Raw genomic sequence first — 18,330 nt, forward strand, 5'->3', positions numbered from 1 at the left:
GTTTTGGTGTTCGACAGCATTCAGCAGGTTTTTTCCAGCTGTTCGAGCACAGAACCTTTTTTCTTGAACCTTTTTCTTTTTTCTTACATCTAACCTTAGTTAGATGTAAAATTGCGCAACTAAGAACTCAGCAAAAACGTCAAAATTAAATACAGATACAGAGTTATCTTAGAGTAATTCAAACTATTTTGAGGAAGTGTACTGGCTATGGCATCTCAAGAGGGACAAACAGTCAATGAGATGAGAGAAAGTGTTTGTGTGTGTGTGTGATAGAGAGAGATCATTGATAAGAAATTACGAATACGTGCTGACATGACACTATCAAAGAATGAAAATGAAGTCTGGGGTGAAATAGCAGTGTAGGATTACATTCCTCCTAAGCACTGGTCTTGGGACAGTTACGTCATTTAACGCCCAAATGGCTATAATTGAAATTACATATTGTTATACAATTTGGGGTACAACTTTGAAATCAACCTGTATTCTACACACTTAGCCCCATTCCCCATGCAGGCTGTTGTACGAGGTGGTGTGTTTTCACACTGCTTTGTATAGTGTAAGGAAACCCAGTCACCTCAGGGGAGACCCTGGCTCCATGTTATGTCTGGCATGTGTTTGTACTTATCAGGCTGAGCAGAGGAGGTGTCGGTCATGTTGACTCTCAGCCACATGGGAAAGCTAGCTAATTTATCTGACATCAATCTCATGTGTAAACTAGCCTAGTGTGTTAATGCTCATCTGGAATCAATGAACCTGTGTTTTCAATGCACTGGACTATTCAGAATGAGTGTACTGGATGCATCTAATTCTAGTGGAGGGTTTCCACAGTAGTTTAGTACATACACACAGTACGTAGATTGCCTTACCTCAGGAAGGAAGTGCAGGCTGAGGATGTGCACCTCTTTACTGTCCTTAGTGGTGTAGCTGGTCCAGCAGCCTTTTGGCATCTCCCCCACCCTGATCCAGGCATTCTGGTTGTCAGGAACCTTCACTGGCTCACACGTCTGCTGGGATGCTGGGGGAGAGACAAGGGGCAAACCTGGATAAGCAAAGTAGAGAGGTCACACATTCTAGGACCATACATTTTATTTAACCTTTATTTAACCAGGCATGTCTGTTAAGAACAAATTCTTATTTACAATCGTGGCCAAGTGGCTAGGGCCTTGAATGCCATGTTTAAACTTGCAAAACAGGCCTATGCTTATGAATAGGGTTTCAAAAGGAGGGTATATAGCTGGAAACATTCAAGTAACAAAATGACACTGATTTGCCAGATGTTGGTGCTATAAAAAGAGATTGAAAATGCAAAGTTTGAAAGGTTTGAAAGGCCCTCACCCTGTTTGACCTAGTCATGAAATTCGGTACATAGGTCCCTCTCCTCACAAGGAACAAATTTGCCTAGGGACCCGCCATGATGGATTTTCCGCCATTTAAAATTTTGTGAAAAACACTTAAAACACTACTCTTCTGGCAGTGAATGACCGGTCGGCACGAAACTTGATATGTGGCGTCTATGGACAAAGTTCTCTCAAATAATATTTTCCAATCTAGTACCTAAAAAAACATGGCCGCTATTTACCAATAAACATTCATGTGGCTGGCAGATAAATGCATATAAATCAGTCAGTCAAGGACATTCGTATTGTAACAAAATATGGTACACATGTTGCAAACGCTGTCAATACTCAACATATGCAAGAACATTCATATTGACCACACGGTAGCACTACTTGATCTGTTTGACTCAAAGTGATGAAATGTGGCATACTGTATGCTCAGGGATATGAGTCCAGCAAACCCACGCAATATCTCAAACACCACTGGCCCGATTTTGACGAAAGTACACTGATTGGCCCTAGGGGGGCGTTGCATCATTCGTGGGGAACGATATGTTTACTGTTGCCTTGCTTTACTATGACAGTATGTATTTGTGGTCAATGTTTTGGTGTCAAACTGGTGGCAGTTATGAAGAATTTCAATATTTGGACGAGTTGCAGAGTTAATTGAAATTGTTGATTAAATTAAGCTATTTTCTCTTGAACAATATGGTCTATCTACTAGAAACTTATGGACAATATGGTAAATTACTTGTAGTTTTGCAACCCTACATAAAAATAACTGACAATGTGAAATGCATTAGGTACAAGAACATAGGTACAATAAAGAGTGAAAACCAAGGAGAGGTGGTAGAGCTAACACCCTCTATTATGACCATATGAATAATGCATTATGAATTTCCTTGAAATGTTTTATGCATCAACCATAAATACATTAAAACACATTATATCATTAGTAAGATATATTAATACACATTATAGGCAACATACAAAGAGCTCGGTAGACCAGCAATATAATGCATGATCTGAAACACATACTAAATCACCCTCTTGGCTACAGCCTAGACTAGCCTATGGAGGGTGTTGTTTTCCTGTTCTATTCGTCTCTGATTCCTCCACATGCACTCCATCACTCCTGCTTCAGTGACTGTCTATGGGAGTGGAGGAGGGTTGCATGGCGGGTCATTTGGAAGCAGTGCTGCCGTGTTTCTAATCAGAAGATAAAGTAAGAAGTATGGATGCTAAATGGGTGGGAGGGGCTACCGGTCTGATCGGCACGGCTGATAGGTCAAGTTTATCTGGGACCTCACGGCTACGTGGGCAACATTAAATCAAGTCCACTCGTCTCCTCCCTACTATCCCTCACTCTCTGACTGCACCACACTGCACTGCAGGGAGTTTCCTCCCCAACCTCTGCTCTCTGTCACACAGACACAAGGGCAGCTGATTTATTGCATGTGAGGCTGTGTGTGTCAGGGCTGAAGATGAAGGGAACCATTGAAATAATGTATTTGCTCTTTTTGTTCCTTTTACTTTGTCCCCTGGGGGAGTATCCTGTTGGTGCTCAATAAATATTGCCCACCAGTAAACCACCTCCTTCTTCAGGAAGAGCAGGGTCAGGTGCTGCGTCCTACCCAATCAATAGTCAGCACAAGGACCAAGTCCCGCCCAGCCTAGTGAGAGATGGGAAATCTGATTGGGGCCCTGATGCCCCCTACCTCAGACTGTCTGTCTCCTGACCCTATAGGATGTGACTCAGATAGTATCATAGGACTGATACAGAGACAACCCTGGTCTGAGAGTCTGAATCCCAATCAGTAGACATACATCTAAACGAAATACAATATCACCACTGACACCCATTATGGAAAGGGATGATGTTATTGAGCACAGAGGCAGTGGAAAAAGTACCTTATTGTCATACTTGAGTAAAAGTAAAGATACCTTAATAGAAAATGAATCAAGTAAAAGTGAAAGTCACCCAGTAAAATACTACTTGAGTAAAAGTCTAAAAGTATTTGTTCACATTCCTTATATTAAGCAAACCAGACGGCATCATTTTCTTGTTTATCTATTTACGGATAGCCAGGGGCACACTCCAACACTCAGATATCATTTACAAACTAAGAATTTGTGTTTATTGAGTCCGCCAGATCAGAGGCAGTAGGGATGACCAGGGATGTTCTCTTGATCAGTGTATTAATTGAAACATTTTCATGTCCTGCTAATCATTCCAAATGTACTTTTGGGTGTCAGGGAAAATGTACAGTATAGAGTAAAAAGTACATTATTTTCTTTAGGAATGTAGTGGAGTAAATGTAAAAGTTAGAAATATAAAAAGTGAAGTACAGATATGCCAAAAGTAGAACTTTAAAGTATTTTTACTTAAGTACTTCATACCACTGTGCAGAGGACAATCTTCTTTGGGAAAACTGATGAGAATTTTCAGCTCGTTATGTGCTGATTGATGCTTAAATTCCTCTCATTATACTAATTTGGTATAAGTCAGCAGTAAAGATGAATCGAATACGTCCCCATTTTATAGAGATCAGTTATCATTCGGTTGATTGACATAATTACATTCTCTTATTTAGACCGGTATAATAGTTTAATCTGAGAACTTATTACAAAAGATCAAAACTGTTATGAACACCTAAGAGACAATCATAGCTTCTCAGTTCCAGGGTCCGTTTCTATGCACAAATCATAGCAGAGTAGCAGTGCTGATCAAAGATCAGGTCACCCCTGTCCATATAAACTTATTCATTATGATCTAACTGGCAAAATGAATCCTATATCAGCACTCATACACCGAGACTCTTGAATACGGGCCCACGTCTGAAGACTCAGGATTTTCCGTATCTACAAGGTGCAAAGCATTTGGGGGAGGGGTTGATGGTTGATGAGCGCCATGGAAGGATAGAGAGACAGAGAGGGGAAGGGGGGTGTGGGGGTGAACAGGAAACAACAACTTTTGTGAGGGCAACAGGAAATACCCTGTTTAGACGGCTGGCCTGATGATGACGGAGAGCCCTGGCAGAGGACATTGTCGTCACCACGAGGGGAAGGGATGGAGGTAGGGAAGGGAGAGAGAGAAGGGGTATGAGTAAAGTCAAGCCAATGCCCACCACACAAACAGCTCTTTCTTTCAAGCCTCTCATCTTTTCGTTAACTCTTTATTTCTTTCCCCACTGTGCAGTGAGAGATCCTCCCTGTCTTTTCTCATCATCCCTCTTCTTCTGCTCTGGTCAAGTACCGGCTTCCTGTTATTCTGCCCCTGTGCTTTAATGTCCACTCAACAGCCAGATTACCTCCCATAAAGAAGCACCGTCTCATTCCACTGTGACAGAGTCAACAGCCTGTGACTGCGTCGGCAGGGGCAGACTACTTTGCGTAAATCACCCCCTGGTGTCTGCAAAGCCCACACACACACAGAGACGCACACACCGATACTCCCCTAATCCTATTTACCGGTCACTAAGGATATAAACCATAGTCACACTGACCCCTCTGCCTGACCCGGAAATGCCAACTGCCTCATTAAGCGGTTTGCTGTTAAATGAGCTATAGAGAAGCGCCGTTCCATTCCTCCTCTGTCTTTATCTATTTTTATCAGCAGCGCCTCCAATTTTCTTTTCCAAGATGGTGGTGATTCCCATATAGATGTGAGGGGGAGTCAGAGGGATTTTGAAGGAATCCATCATAATGATTCTAGATGATAGAGGATGTATAGGAAATGATGATGAGCCTCATGCTTCAGTGTTGTGTCACAGTGTTTTTCTGAGTATGGAAGTCCTTGGCTTGAAACGTGTCTGGCCATGTTGCTGAATCTGCCATTCATACCTCTCCTCCTCCCTTGTACTTTTTTCCCTGTCTGTGTCTATCTCTGGACTGTCCCTTCTTGTCTCATTGTTCTGGTCAACTCCCAAACCTGATGTTGAGCCAAAGAAAATGCTCAATCAGGCATGTGTCTCCTGTCTGATGAAGGGGCGGACTACGGTGGGGGGTGCGGGGGCTCGAGTTAGGAGGGGGTGATTTCTCAATGCTGTAAAGTACACAAAGTTATCCCTCTGACGCAGCTTGGTACATTCCAAGTCTACCATCTGTGGCTGTGAGTGTATGTCTTCTTAGGACAGTAGACCACTGTTTATTTTTTTGGACAGAAATAGTTTGTTTAATATTAACGTTTATACCTAACATTGTGATAAATGTTTAATATCTACAGATGTCACTGACGTAGTAAACAACTAAACAGCAAAACATTTGTTCTTTTTTATTGGCAATCCTGTAAACGTTTTTTGCAACTCTTCAAGGCATACTGTAGGTGAATTAAGAACAAAAACATCCTGTAGCAGAAAAAGCCAGCATGGCTCCTTCCTAGAAAAAACTGCCAGAAAGCAGAAATACTAAACTCATGACTTCATCATCAGCCTCATCTGACTTGGATCGGACTACCAGTTCTTGTTTGGGGGGGTGAAAGGTTCATCGTCAGTATTCTGTAGGGTGGATCTCCCGACTCAGCAGAAAGAGGACCTTGGCTGGAAATAAAAACCCACACAACTCTGACATTAAACGTTATATATTCAAGAGAGGCATTGTGACCCTGCCAGCAACAAGGCACATCCTGGAAACACTGACTTCCTTTATTGAGTCTCCTCGCAGAGTCAAAAGATCAAACCGCTATTCACTTTGACAGGGAGGGACAGGAAATGCAGATGAAGCAGTTTTGACTTGTACTATCTTACATTCACCTTTATTTGAGAGGTTATTCACTTTTTAATTTAGACATGAGAATTTGATTTGGGGAATCAACAGAGTACTTTTATTTGATTGCAATTCATGAATACAGTAGTCTGCCAAAAGCCCGTCACCTACAACAGGACCTTAACAAGAAATCTTACTTATTGATGACAACTGTTTCTATTTTATTCTTGCAGTAGTCCTTTACTACTCTCACTACAACCCCTTTTCTGACAAAAAATAAATAGGAGGAAACACTTTTTCTTCCATTTTATCTTGGCTCAATATTTACCACATCTTTGGAAGCAATTCACTTGTCTATTTTGTCAACAGTTCTATGTTCCAAAAGAAATGTGGTCTGTGGGTAACTTTTTTCCCCACTTACACCCTCATGCCCAAAGTTCTGGAACTGTCATCAAGATGAGTGGCTTGGCTCTCCAATTATCTAACTGCTGTATATTACTGCATCAAAGTACCATAATGATAAGTTACCAATCAACTAAAGCATATTACATGCCATAATATATGATAAAAACGACAAAATAATGTATTGCCCTGGCATGAATCAATTGTTCTGTATAAAATGTATTTCAACTGGTTCCAAAAATGGTGTCTGCATCACATCTAAACCCCGCCTTATCTGTAAATCTAGGGTAAATCCTGGCAAACACAGAGCAGTGTCTGGGGCTACTGTCTCACTGAGGCAGAGTAAACTGTTTGCGTCCCGGGTCGGGTCGGAGGAGCCATGATGGTGAAGGGGAGAGGTAGGGGGGTGGTCGGAGCACACGGGGGGGGGGTCTGGCCTGCCCCAGCCTTTCCAGCTCCACACACCTATTGTCCTGGTGTTTCCGCGGCCGCAGACTGAGGCTTGACCATCCACAGGAAGGTAAACAAGCTCTTATCAGCGTTCTGCAGGGGCCCGCAGTGTCCCCTGGCCTCTCACCCCTACACTGCACAACACTACACTGTGCTTCACCTCTCTCCTCCTCTCTCTCCACGCCAACAAAATCCCCAAAGTCTACAAAAAAGTCCCTAATTATCACTATCACTTTTATTACTAATGTGTGTGTGTCTGGTTGTCTGGTTCATCCTAGGGAGAAATTTCCAAATACCTGAAGGTACCACGTTCATCTGTACAAACAATAGTACGCAAGTATAAACACCATGGGATCACGTAGCCGTCATACCGCTCAGGAAGGAGACACTTTCTGTCTCCTAGAGATGAACGTATTTTGGTGTGAAAAGTGCAAATCAATCCCAGAACAACAGCAAAGGAACTTGTGAAGATGCTGGAGGAAACCGGTACAAAAGTATCTATATCCACAGTAAAACGAGTCCTATATCGACATAACCTGAAAGGCCGCTCAACAACGAAGAAGCCACTGCTCCAAAACTGCCATGAAAAAGCCAGACTACGGTTTGCAACTGCACATGGGGACAAAGATCATACTTTTTGGAGAAATGTCCTCTGGTCTGATGAAACAAATACAGAACTGTTTGGCCATAATGACCATTGTTATGTTTGGAGGAAAAAGGGGGACGCTTGCAAGCCGAAGAACACCATCCCAACCGTGAAGCACGGGGGTTGCAGCATCATGTTGTCGGGGTGCTTTGCTGCAGGAGGGACTGGTGCACTTCACAAAATAGATGGCATCATGAGGACGGAAAATTATGTGGATGTATTGACGCAATATCTCAAGTCATCAGTCAGGAAGTTAAAGCTTGGTCGCAAATGGGTGTTCCAAATGAATAATGACCCCAAGCATACGTCCAAAGTTGTGACAAAATGGCTTAAGGACAACAAAGGCAAGGTATTGGAGTGGCCATCACAAAGCCCTGACCTCAACCCTATAGAAAATGTGTGGGCAGAACTGAAAAAGTGTGTGCGAGCAAGGAGGCCTACAAACCTGACTCAGTTACACCTGCTCTGTCAGGAGGATTGGGCCAAAATTCCCCCAATTTATTGTGGGAAGCTTGTGGAAGGCTACCCAAAACATTTGACCCAAGTTAAACAATTTAAAGGCAATGCTACCAAATACTAATTTAGTGTATGTAAACTTCTGACCCACTGAGAATCTGATGAAAGAAATAAAAGCTGAAATAAATCATTCTCTCTACTATTATTCTGACATTTCACATTCTTAAAATAAAGTGGTAATCCTAACTGACCTAAATCGGGGAATTTGGAAATATGCATTCGTGCAGGTAGTGTTCTCCTGGCATCCACCAAATGGTGAAGCGTGATTCATCACGCCCAAGAAAGCATTTTCACTGCTCCAGAGTCCAATGCCAGCAAGCTTTACACCACTCCAGCCGACGCTTGACATTGCACATGGTGATCTTATGCTTGTGTGCGGCTGCTCGGCCATGGAAACCCATTTCATGAAACTCCCAATGAACAGTTCTTGTGCTGACGTTGCTTCCAGAGGCAGTTTGGAACTTTGTAGTGAGTGTTGCAACCGAGGACAGACATTTTTACACACTACGTGCTTCAGCACTCAGCGGTCCCGTTCTGTGAGCTTGTGTGGTCTACCACTTCGACGTTGTTGCTCCTAGACGTTTCAACTTCACAATAACAGCATTTACAGTTGACCAGGGCAGCTCCGAACGGAAATTATACAAACTGACTTGTTGGAAAGGTGGCATCCTATGACGGTGTCTCGTTGAATGTCACGGAGGTCTTCAGATAAGCCATTCTACTGCTAATGTCTTTCTATGGAGATTGCATGGATGTGTGCTCGATTTTATACACCTGTCAGCAACGGGTGTGGCTGAAATAGCTGAATCCACTAATTTGAAGGCGTGTCCACATACTTTTGTATATACAGTATATACACTGCATTCGGGAAAGTATTCAGACCCCTTGACTTTTTCCACATTTTGTTACGTTACAGCCTTATTCTCAAATGGATTAAATTAATGCCCCAAAAAAAAACGAAAACAGGTTTTTAGAAATGTTTGCAAATGTATAACAAATAAAAAACAGAAATACCATATTTACATTTACCTCCCCATCCAAGGAAACAGAGCTTGAGAGGATCTGCAAAGAAGAATGGGAGAAACTCCCCAAATACAGGTGTGCCAAGATTGTAGCGTGATACCCAAAATGATTCAAGGCTGTCATAGTTGCCAAAGGCGCTTCAACAAAGTACTGAGTAAAGGGTCTGAATACTTATGTAAATGTGATATTTCTGTTTTTTATTTTGAATAAATTTGCTAACTTTTCTAAAAAACAGTTTTTGCTTTGTCATTATTGGGTGTTGTATGCAGATGGGCGGTGGGGGGAAAAAACGATTTAATAAATTTTAGAATAAAGCTGTAACGTAATAAAATGTGGAAAAAGTCAAGGGGTCTGAATATTTTCCGAATGCACTGTATATATTTTTTATAATTTATTTATAATTTATTTTATGGCAGATGAAACATGTCTTGTGAACTAATCCATTGCGGAGGCTGAGACTAATGCATTAAGGAGGCCGCGGGGATGGCACAGTCCAAGAAGTGTGGCTAAATTCACAATGCATGTATCTCTCCAGAATGCGCTCTCTCTCGCCAATTTGTGCACATTCATTGTTTGCGTTTGATTGTTAGTGTCTATCTATTCCTGATTCCATATATCACCAGTAGTACATTTCCCAATAATTCCTATAATTTCTAATATAAAATGTTTGTTTGGTTACGGTCATTTCTGTTAATGCATTCAATATATTATTATTCCAGTCTTTTGTCATTCTCATTGTCGGAGTGGACACGTTGTTTGCAGAGTGCACAACCTATGTTACACTTGTGAGAAACAAGTTTTGGTTTATTTTATTCCATTTACGAGTTTTGTTAATTTAGTCATTGTCTTTGTTTAGAGCGCTCCTGTCAATCTTGAGTAAGGACGCGCACCTGATTACAGATAGAAGTAGGCTTATAGGCTAACTGGCCTGCGTGCAAATGTAGGAATATAAATGTGCCCATTTGGGAATCTGATAGTATTTCTGATTGACTTAACGCACCACCAATAGTTCCTCAATTTATTTGAAAAATCTTTCCAGCTCTCTCCCTTTTGACCACTCAGCGTGAAAGGGAAAAATGTTATGCTCAGATCCAGTGGAAGCGTCATGAAATAGGCCTACCTGATTACTATTTATCACTTGTGCAAATAGCCTACAGCTGTGTCTGTCCCAAGCTCACTGGCACGTACTTAAGAATCAAAAGTAAATGTAATTCCTAAAATATACTCAAGTATCAAAAGTAAAAGTATAAATCAATTCAAATTCCTTATATTAAGCAAACCAGATGGCACCATTTTCTTATTTTTTTAATTTACGGATAGCCAGGGGCACACTCCAACACTAAGACATAATTTACAAACGAAGCATGTGTTTGGTGAGTCCGCCAGATAAGAGGCAGTAGGGATAACCAGGAATGTTCTCTTGATAAATGTGTGAATTAGACCATTTTCCTGTCAAAATGTAACGAGTACTTTTGGGTGTCAGGGAAAATGAACAGAGTAGAAAGTACATCATTTTCTTTAGGAATGTAGTGAAGTAAAAGTAAAAGTAAAATATAAATAGTAAATTAAAGTACAGATACCCCAAAAATCTACTTAAGTAGTACTTTCAAGTATTTTTACACCACTGGCATTGAGGATGTGAAAGCTGGTCTGTAGACAGCTTGTCTTCATAAATAATTAGCTTTGTTTACACCTCTTGTCAGATATCTCCTCATGTCAGAAGTAGTACAACAAATCCATGGAGGGCCTATGGCTCACCCACACACACACACATGTATCTCTTAGAAGCTTGAGAGCTGTCTCTCAATTAATCTTTATGGTTTGTCTGTCTGTTGCTGTTCCTAAGGCAATCTGATGCTTTGATGTTGAAAAACTTAGTGTGCTCTTGTCATTCACTATACTAGCAGTTCTTTCCTAGAATGGTGATGCTAGGAACTTTAGATATGACGAATGTTAAATACATTGCCGTTCCCCATTGATACCCTACAGGCTCTCTGTCTCTCTCACAGACACACACAAACACACACATACAGAAACATATATCTGTCATATTCCAGGCAGCATCAGCGTGTGCAATGTTTCCGTTTCGTTGCTTTGGTTGCCTCTTCCTTCAAATTGACAAGGTGTTCCATAAACACTCTATTAGCTCTCTGTCTTCAGGTTGGTCGCAGTGTGAACAAATTAATTTATCACTAAATGGCGAGACATTGTGAATTTGCTCTATAGTGAGAGTCTATTCATCTTCCAGGCATTAATTAGCAAACGTGGCTTTTGGAGGGAAAGACTAATTTAGCGGTCGCTGTGCTAACTCCGTTCCACCGAGCAGATGGAAGCGGCAGAGACGCATTGCACACTGGGTGCTTCCAATCATTCAAGATTGATGTCGCTTTGCACAGCATATGTTGCTCATAGAACCAACAGACATTACCTCGTTTTTCTCCACTGATTTCCCAGAAAATATTAACGAGCCCACTTTGGGATCGTCGCATCATAGATAGCATAGCTATGAAGGTTATGCTACTTTTCGACACGTTTGAGAAGTTGAAGAAGTGGAGTTAGGTAGAGTCTGGAGCAAAGACAGAAAGATTGTGCTGCTTTGCAGTGCCAAGTTTTATTTTTCTTCCTCTAAGAGTAATGAAATAGTCTGAGAGTGGAAAGCTGTCAACAAGCTTGACTATATTCCCTCAGGAAGATAAGTACAGACTGTTAAGAGCCCTGAGCATGGCATTGGGATTTGTTGGAGTCACATGACAAACATCTGCACTCCAGAGCCTTTAATTAAAGCTTCTCCCTTGATCACACTTTCTACTTTTCAATGTATTAATAATGGGAAAAGACTCTATCAAAAGCTTTCCATCATATTCAGAGGGACTCTCTATAACCCTAAATGTGGCCCCTACATAAACACGCCAACACACACAGGAGCACACTCATGCGTGCACACACACAAGCACACACACCAAGTTTGTCATGAATCAAAGAGAATTTTGAGCGCTTCACCACATGAATCCAGAGAAAGCAGCATGACACCTGAATCAACACGAACGTATAACTTTATACACCCAGGCTTGCATAGCTCTACCATTAGGGTCAAATAACAAGTGACTGTAGCTACCCTACGTTGTTTCAATTCTGAACGCCATTCAATCGCGGTTTTTAAGATTTGTGAGACACATCGCAACAAGCTTCAACTAAAGCCCATGACACATGTCATTGCTTCAAAGCATCAACTGTTCAATAATAATTTCCTGTCCTTTAGAAGCTTCGCTGACAACTATCTCTGTTCTGCCTGAAGAAAGCAGCACATCAACATAGCACACTAAATAGTTTATGAATTTGCATAGTGGGAAATAAAGAATAGGTACCAAACAGTCAACCCAAGTACTACTCTCTCTGGGATTTGGGAAAGATAACCCCAAAATAATTTTTAAAGGGACAGGTACAAATCCCCTTTCAAGACTTCTTTTGATTGGGCAGACCCTTGGCTGAGTATGGACAGACTGGCCAGAGATAATAGCTACACAACGCCATGCCTTATCTGTCCACAGTGTGCAGACGGCCGCCGCTGGCATGGGCACATAGCGGTCGCCATTCTGATGAGGAGTTTTATCTCAGCGCCATGTACTAATGAGCCATTCAGGTCGCACGCCACTGCCAGCCGACCAAACCGACCTGGGGGACCTGGGCCTTACCAATCCCCAGGGATAGTGCACCACGATGAGAAAGACAGGCAGGCAAGGTCCAGAAACAGTGGCTGAAACGAGTGGACACTTAAATATCAATGACTATGTTTTCATTTAACATGGTCATCTTTTGTTAACTAAAGTACTCCACGTAAATAATTATGTGTGTATTTGTTAAGAGCTCAATGGAACTAGTGCTCTCTCTCTCTTTGCCTCACAGCCAAGTAATAGAATAATTACTGAGGCTCAAACATCTCCTTGCAGATGAGAAACGATTGTGTATGTTACTCGCAAAATGTTTTTCCTAGATATGAAATAAGTCTTAAATGAAATGGTTTCTAAGATGAAAGTGTGCCTATCAACATTTGGTGATGCATAGCCTAAATAGAGTGAGCTAGATGTGTTTTACAGTGCTTTGATATATGCCTTACCGCATGAGGGTTGCCTTGTTAACAACTTACTTCAAGAAAAACATAACTCACAAGCTGGAAAAAAATTATTTGGCTCTCTAAACATTTTACTTGACACTGCTGCTGCCCTGCTTTACTCCAGAGATAAAGTGAACCATCACACATCATTCATAATCTATACACAAACAGGAAAAGTTATCCGGCAGCAAACATTATTGTAACTCATCAAGCGCTTACTCTCCCTTTTTAGGTACAACAGACAGAAATAGGTAGAGAGGTGAACAACACACTGTAGCATACTCACTGGGCACAGTCATCAATTCAACATTCAACATCTAACATCGTTGGTTCAATGTAATTTCATTGAAATGACGTGGAAACAACATTTATTCAACCAGCGTGTGCCCACTGGATAGCTAGTCCTGCTCAGCACTGCTAGTCAAAGAGAGAAAAAGAGGCAGTCAGAAATGGATTGTTGATTGCAACAGTGAGATAGAAATCGGTCTGCAGCAGCGACAAGTGGTCGCGTCACTATGTCTCCCTGGTCCTGCCACCCAGTCTGGCTGCAGTGTGGGGAAGTGGGCTATTTAGACTCTCAACGCCATTTTTAACAGAGGCAGCAGGTTTTTTTTTTTTTGTTATTTCCCTCTGCAAGGCCCTACTAAGGAGCTGTCTGTCACCTCTTTTGTATCCCTCTCTCCTTCTCTTTCGCTCTCATCGCTCTGCATCTTGCCATAGTGTATTTCTCTCTCACACACAATCTCTCCCTCTCTTTAGTCCCTCCCCCTCTTTCTGTTCTACCTCTCCTTAGCATCATCTGTCTCTCAATTGCTCTGCCTCATCCCTCACTTCACCCTCCTCTCTCTCTCTCTCTCTCTCTCTCTCTCCTTTCATCCCTTTCTCTCTCTCTGCACCCCTTTCCCGATCAACCCACTGTTTCACTGATGTGTTGTTGGATAGTTACATAATCCACCCCTAACCACCACCACCACCACCACCACCACCACCACCATCACCACCACCACCACCACCACCACCACCACCACCATCACCACCACCACCACCACCATCTCCACCCCTCAACCCCCCCCCCCCCCCCACCCCACCCCCCACCCCCCAGCATAGCTTCCTCAGGATGTGGTCCTAGTGGCTTCCCTGCCTGCTGTTCTGCTACTCTCCTTACCTTTCTTCCCTCCATCTCCCTCCCCCCTAGTCTGTCAGCTTCCCCCAAGCTCTCCTTCAGGTTCCCCTCCCTCAACAGCAGCTGCCTAATCACTTTTGTACTTTTCCTCCAGTCTGTGGAGAAGGACCCGGCTGGGAGGAAGTGCAGCGGGAGGCCAAGAGTCGACAACCATCACGTCAGGCTCCCACGGGGAACTAACTGCACTGGGGAGCCGATGAGGCCTACAGTCAACCTAGCCTCCTGTAGGGACACCCCCAGAGAGGGCCTGTACAGCTGATGGCCCCCATGGAACTACAGAACAGAAGTCTGGAGTCCAACTACCGTCTGGAGCCCAAACGGAGGCCCCCAACAGGGCCAACAGGGATTTAATCCAGTGAGACCAAAGCAGTCGACACAGATTCCCAACTAGAATCCACTACAGAGGGCTACACTGTCGACATACAGTCACAGTTGTAGCCACAACCTCAGCCACTCACTAGTGATGGGTGTAAAAAATGCTGTGTTCAGAAACGTTGCTATAGGATTCCTATTTGGAAGGCTCACAGAATATTCCAATAAATGTCTTGGCATGTCTCGGTTATGTTTCAGTTGCAGTTTCAAGTTGTATTAGTCGTATGTACAGGATACACATGGTATATTGCGTCCAACAAAATGCTACTTGCAGGTTCCTTCTCCACAATGGTACAACAATAAGAAATAACATTTAAAAAATAATACTAACTGTTTTGGACTGCTTTCCTTTGTCTGCTAGAGCCAAATACAACAAATGTGCATATTGAGTCAAAAGTACCACTTGAGCACAAGGAGGATATCAGTGCATAAACCTGAGGATCCACTGGAACTACACCTGCTCTCTGACATAACTATCTGAAATAAGCATCACTCCAGGGATCCACACATGTTAGCGGCCAGAGCATAACACAAGACCTGTCAGAGCATAACTGAACACTGCAGATACTCTTCCATTTCCTACATAACACTCCGGCTAACTGCCAACTAACCACTGCAGCCACAGAGAGCAATTGTAATGGCTCCTTTTTGTAGGAACTAATGCAGGGGACCACCATTGCTTGTTGGCCAAAGCCTATGGGGAAATTAATGTTTTTTTGTAGGGTTTTGGGATAAAAGAGGAAAATAAGACCTGTGGTAAACACAGGCTTAGGAGATCTTATTAGTTTTGTTCTATGACATCTCCATCAGCTAATGTCAATTTTTGTGAATTTTGAAACATTTATGTAATCAAAATAAGCACATAAAGCAGATAAATGCTTCATAATTCATAAAGGTCATGTTAACTGACTGATATTTACAAATGTATAAGATCTAAGCCTGTGTTAACCTCAAATCTTATTTTCTGTGTTTATCCCAAAACCCCATTCATTCCCCATCGATTTTTAGCAATGGCTGAACAAACCTGAAGTTTAATTTCCATTTTGTAGGACTACAAGCTGGCGAGCTCTATTTAACATACCTATTTTTTTTTTCATACGCCCCAAAAACGTACTTGATAAATATGTCAAATAAACACGCAAACCAAGACAAATCTAGGCTACCTATAGCATATACCAGCACAATAATAAACTGATGCACACATTTCTCATTTAAATCTTATACTATACGAGTTTTAATGAAAGTAGTCTTTAGGAAATATTGTCAGTCACTATACACATCTATATACAGACTCATCCAATCAACTGGTAATCCTGAGAGACAACCATTGAAAAAAGCTGTGAAAATAAAGCCCTGGTTGTTTTTTTTAAAAAGAGATGAGGTTAGAATAAGTAAATCATGACAGTTCAAATCAAGGTTAATGCCGGTTTTTGAACTTTGCTTACACAGAAGGAAAGACCCTCTAGGCTTCAATTCAGCACCAGTCTCCAAGTCGAGTCTAGCACACTAGCAGTCAACCAAACAGCTCTTCACTTACACAACCATTAAGAAGAGATGGAAGTTGGAGGTTCAACCAACCGTTGGTCTTACCTGAAGTGGCGATGGCAAGGCAGAGTAGAAGCAGAGGTAAAAGTGACATGTTGCTGCTCTCCATCTCTAAGTCAGATATCTGTGGGAGTCTCAATGAAGAACTTGCCGGTGTCTAGGTGCTCGGGCAGCGTCCTCGTCCAATGGCAGCACGGCTGTGACTGTGGTGGCAGTGGTTCCGCTCCAGAGGGGTGACTACACAAATCCAGCCTTGATAGGTCAAAGGTCAGCTAGGAGAAAAGAGGCTGGGCGTCAGTAGGAGATTGCCAACTGCCAAGCAAAGTCATAGATGAGGTGAATACTGAAAACATCCAATCAATAAGGAATAGTGTATACCTCTGATATTACTGATGCTGCACATTTATATAATTACATCAGAGTAGAATTAATATAATGTCAATGCATATTAATCAATGTAATACTCATCCTCTACACTCAATGCTGGCAAGCTTAACAAATCCCCTCAAGAACCTTTCCTGTTGAAAATTAAATTGTGAGATGGTGTTGCCAAGATTATAAACTGCATCACTATCTTTTTTCTGTCTTTTATCTGGAATAGTGGCATCTGAGAATATTATAGGATAAAATGTTCTCTCCAGAGGGCCTCTTAATAAACGTCCAGGATCAGATGAAGTACACTGATTATTAACAAGGCCATTTCTGAGAAATGTATGTACTGTAGTCTCTCTACTCAACTACCCCCCATTTCTAGTAAGGCGCTTGATTAGTTAGAACTGTTGCTACCATACCAAATTCAGATAAAGAATGGGATAATTAGTTAAAACTTGACAGGTGACATTGCCATCAACTTCTGCATGTGCAACTAATGATAGGCTACAAACGTATTACACTTATACTTCCAAAGAGATTGTCTGTTCTTGGATAGCCTAGAATATTATCATCGGGGCCCAGAGCTCTAGGGTTATCCAGTGGTCAGTAACTGCTGGCCCAGTCTGCCAGGAAACAGTATGGCGTCGCTTTCTTTAAATAATGTTACAATAGGGAGATCTGATAAGCGGGGGAGACTGCTCTTGTTATATGATTCATATAGAGCGAGGGGAAAAGACTATATAAACTGTTTATGCAACCAAAGCAAAACAAAAGTAACTTTGACTACTTCCTTAACCAGACAAACACGAATTATTGACTCAAATGCCTAATAACGGTTTAACTATAGAAAACGGTCACTTGAAAGTAGTTGAATATTTCAGGTAAACGGAAGACAGGCTATTAAAGTGAAACAAAAGCAACACCGTTAATTTTTTTATTTGGCTGAAATAAATAGGATGAATAAGTGAAACTCATAGTTCTGGTTTTCAGAAATGTACGATAATAGGCTAGACGTTTATCTGACAATAGCTCACAGTTCACAACTTTATAATTCATGTTAACAACTTATCTTACCTAATTGTCACCTATCATTGGCTTCAAATAAACAACACATCAAGGGAATACATTGTATCAGGGACAACAGCTAAAGCTGTCAGCAAAGCATTGATTAAAAGAAACTCACATATCAATGGAGATTGTCCCTTTTAAATTGCGGGTATAATCCACGAGTGCAAAAGAAGCAGTCAGTCATGTAAACGCTCATAAACTTTCTAGTGTAGCTGGGCGGGCGGGGAAGCGCAGATTTACTTTCGTACCACTCCCAAAGACAAGAGTTTCGCGCGCTGGTGCTAATGCCGGTGACTGACGTCAATACCCGCACTGCTTGTCAGCACAGAACATTGTGAGAGACACTAGGGATTTATTTGAGATTTTGCATCTCAGGTGAAGCGACAACAATGAGATATGGTCGACCGGTAGCAGCCTAATGAAAGAAAAGAAAGTATAAATCACAGAAGCATGAGTTTGGTCTTTCCATAACCCATTTAACATGGTTTATTACAATGTAATAACATAGCAATAACCCAAAATGTTACGTATTATCAAGAGTAAAGGGGTTGTGTCCTTATAATCTCAGATGGGATGATGATGATGATGATGATCCCTAGGT

At 41.9% G+C, this 18,330-nt stretch overlaps 1 protein-coding gene across 2 annotated transcripts in view; it reads right to left on the reverse strand.

The window, feature by feature from the left end:
* The window catches only part of LOC115204094 (endoglin), a 45,438-nt gene extending 27,383 nt beyond the window's left edge, over window positions 1–18,055 (reverse strand). The window contains exons 1-3 of one of the 2 annotated variants that reach the window (XM_029769403.1): window positions 17,845–18,055; window positions 16,335–16,561; window positions 867–1,015 (exon numbers count right to left, since the gene is read on the reverse strand). In XM_029769403.1, the coding sequence (XP_029625263.1) occupies window positions 867–1,015; window positions 16,335–16,398 (213 nt within the window). In that variant the 5' untranslated portion in view covers window positions 16,399–16,561; window positions 17,845–18,055. Of the gene's footprint in view, window positions 1–866; window positions 1,040–16,334; window positions 16,562–17,844 lie in introns of both variants that reach the window. The other variant, XM_029769402.1, reaches the window with a different exon arrangement.
* Between the last annotated feature and the right edge of the window lie 275 nt (window positions 18,056–18,330).

Source organism: Salmo trutta, chromosome 12, assembly GCF_901001165.1.
Source record: "Salmo trutta chromosome 12, fSalTru1.1, whole genome shotgun sequence".
In the NCBI taxonomy this organism is placed as follows: Eukaryota; Metazoa; Chordata; class Actinopteri; order Salmoniformes; family Salmonidae; genus Salmo; species Salmo trutta.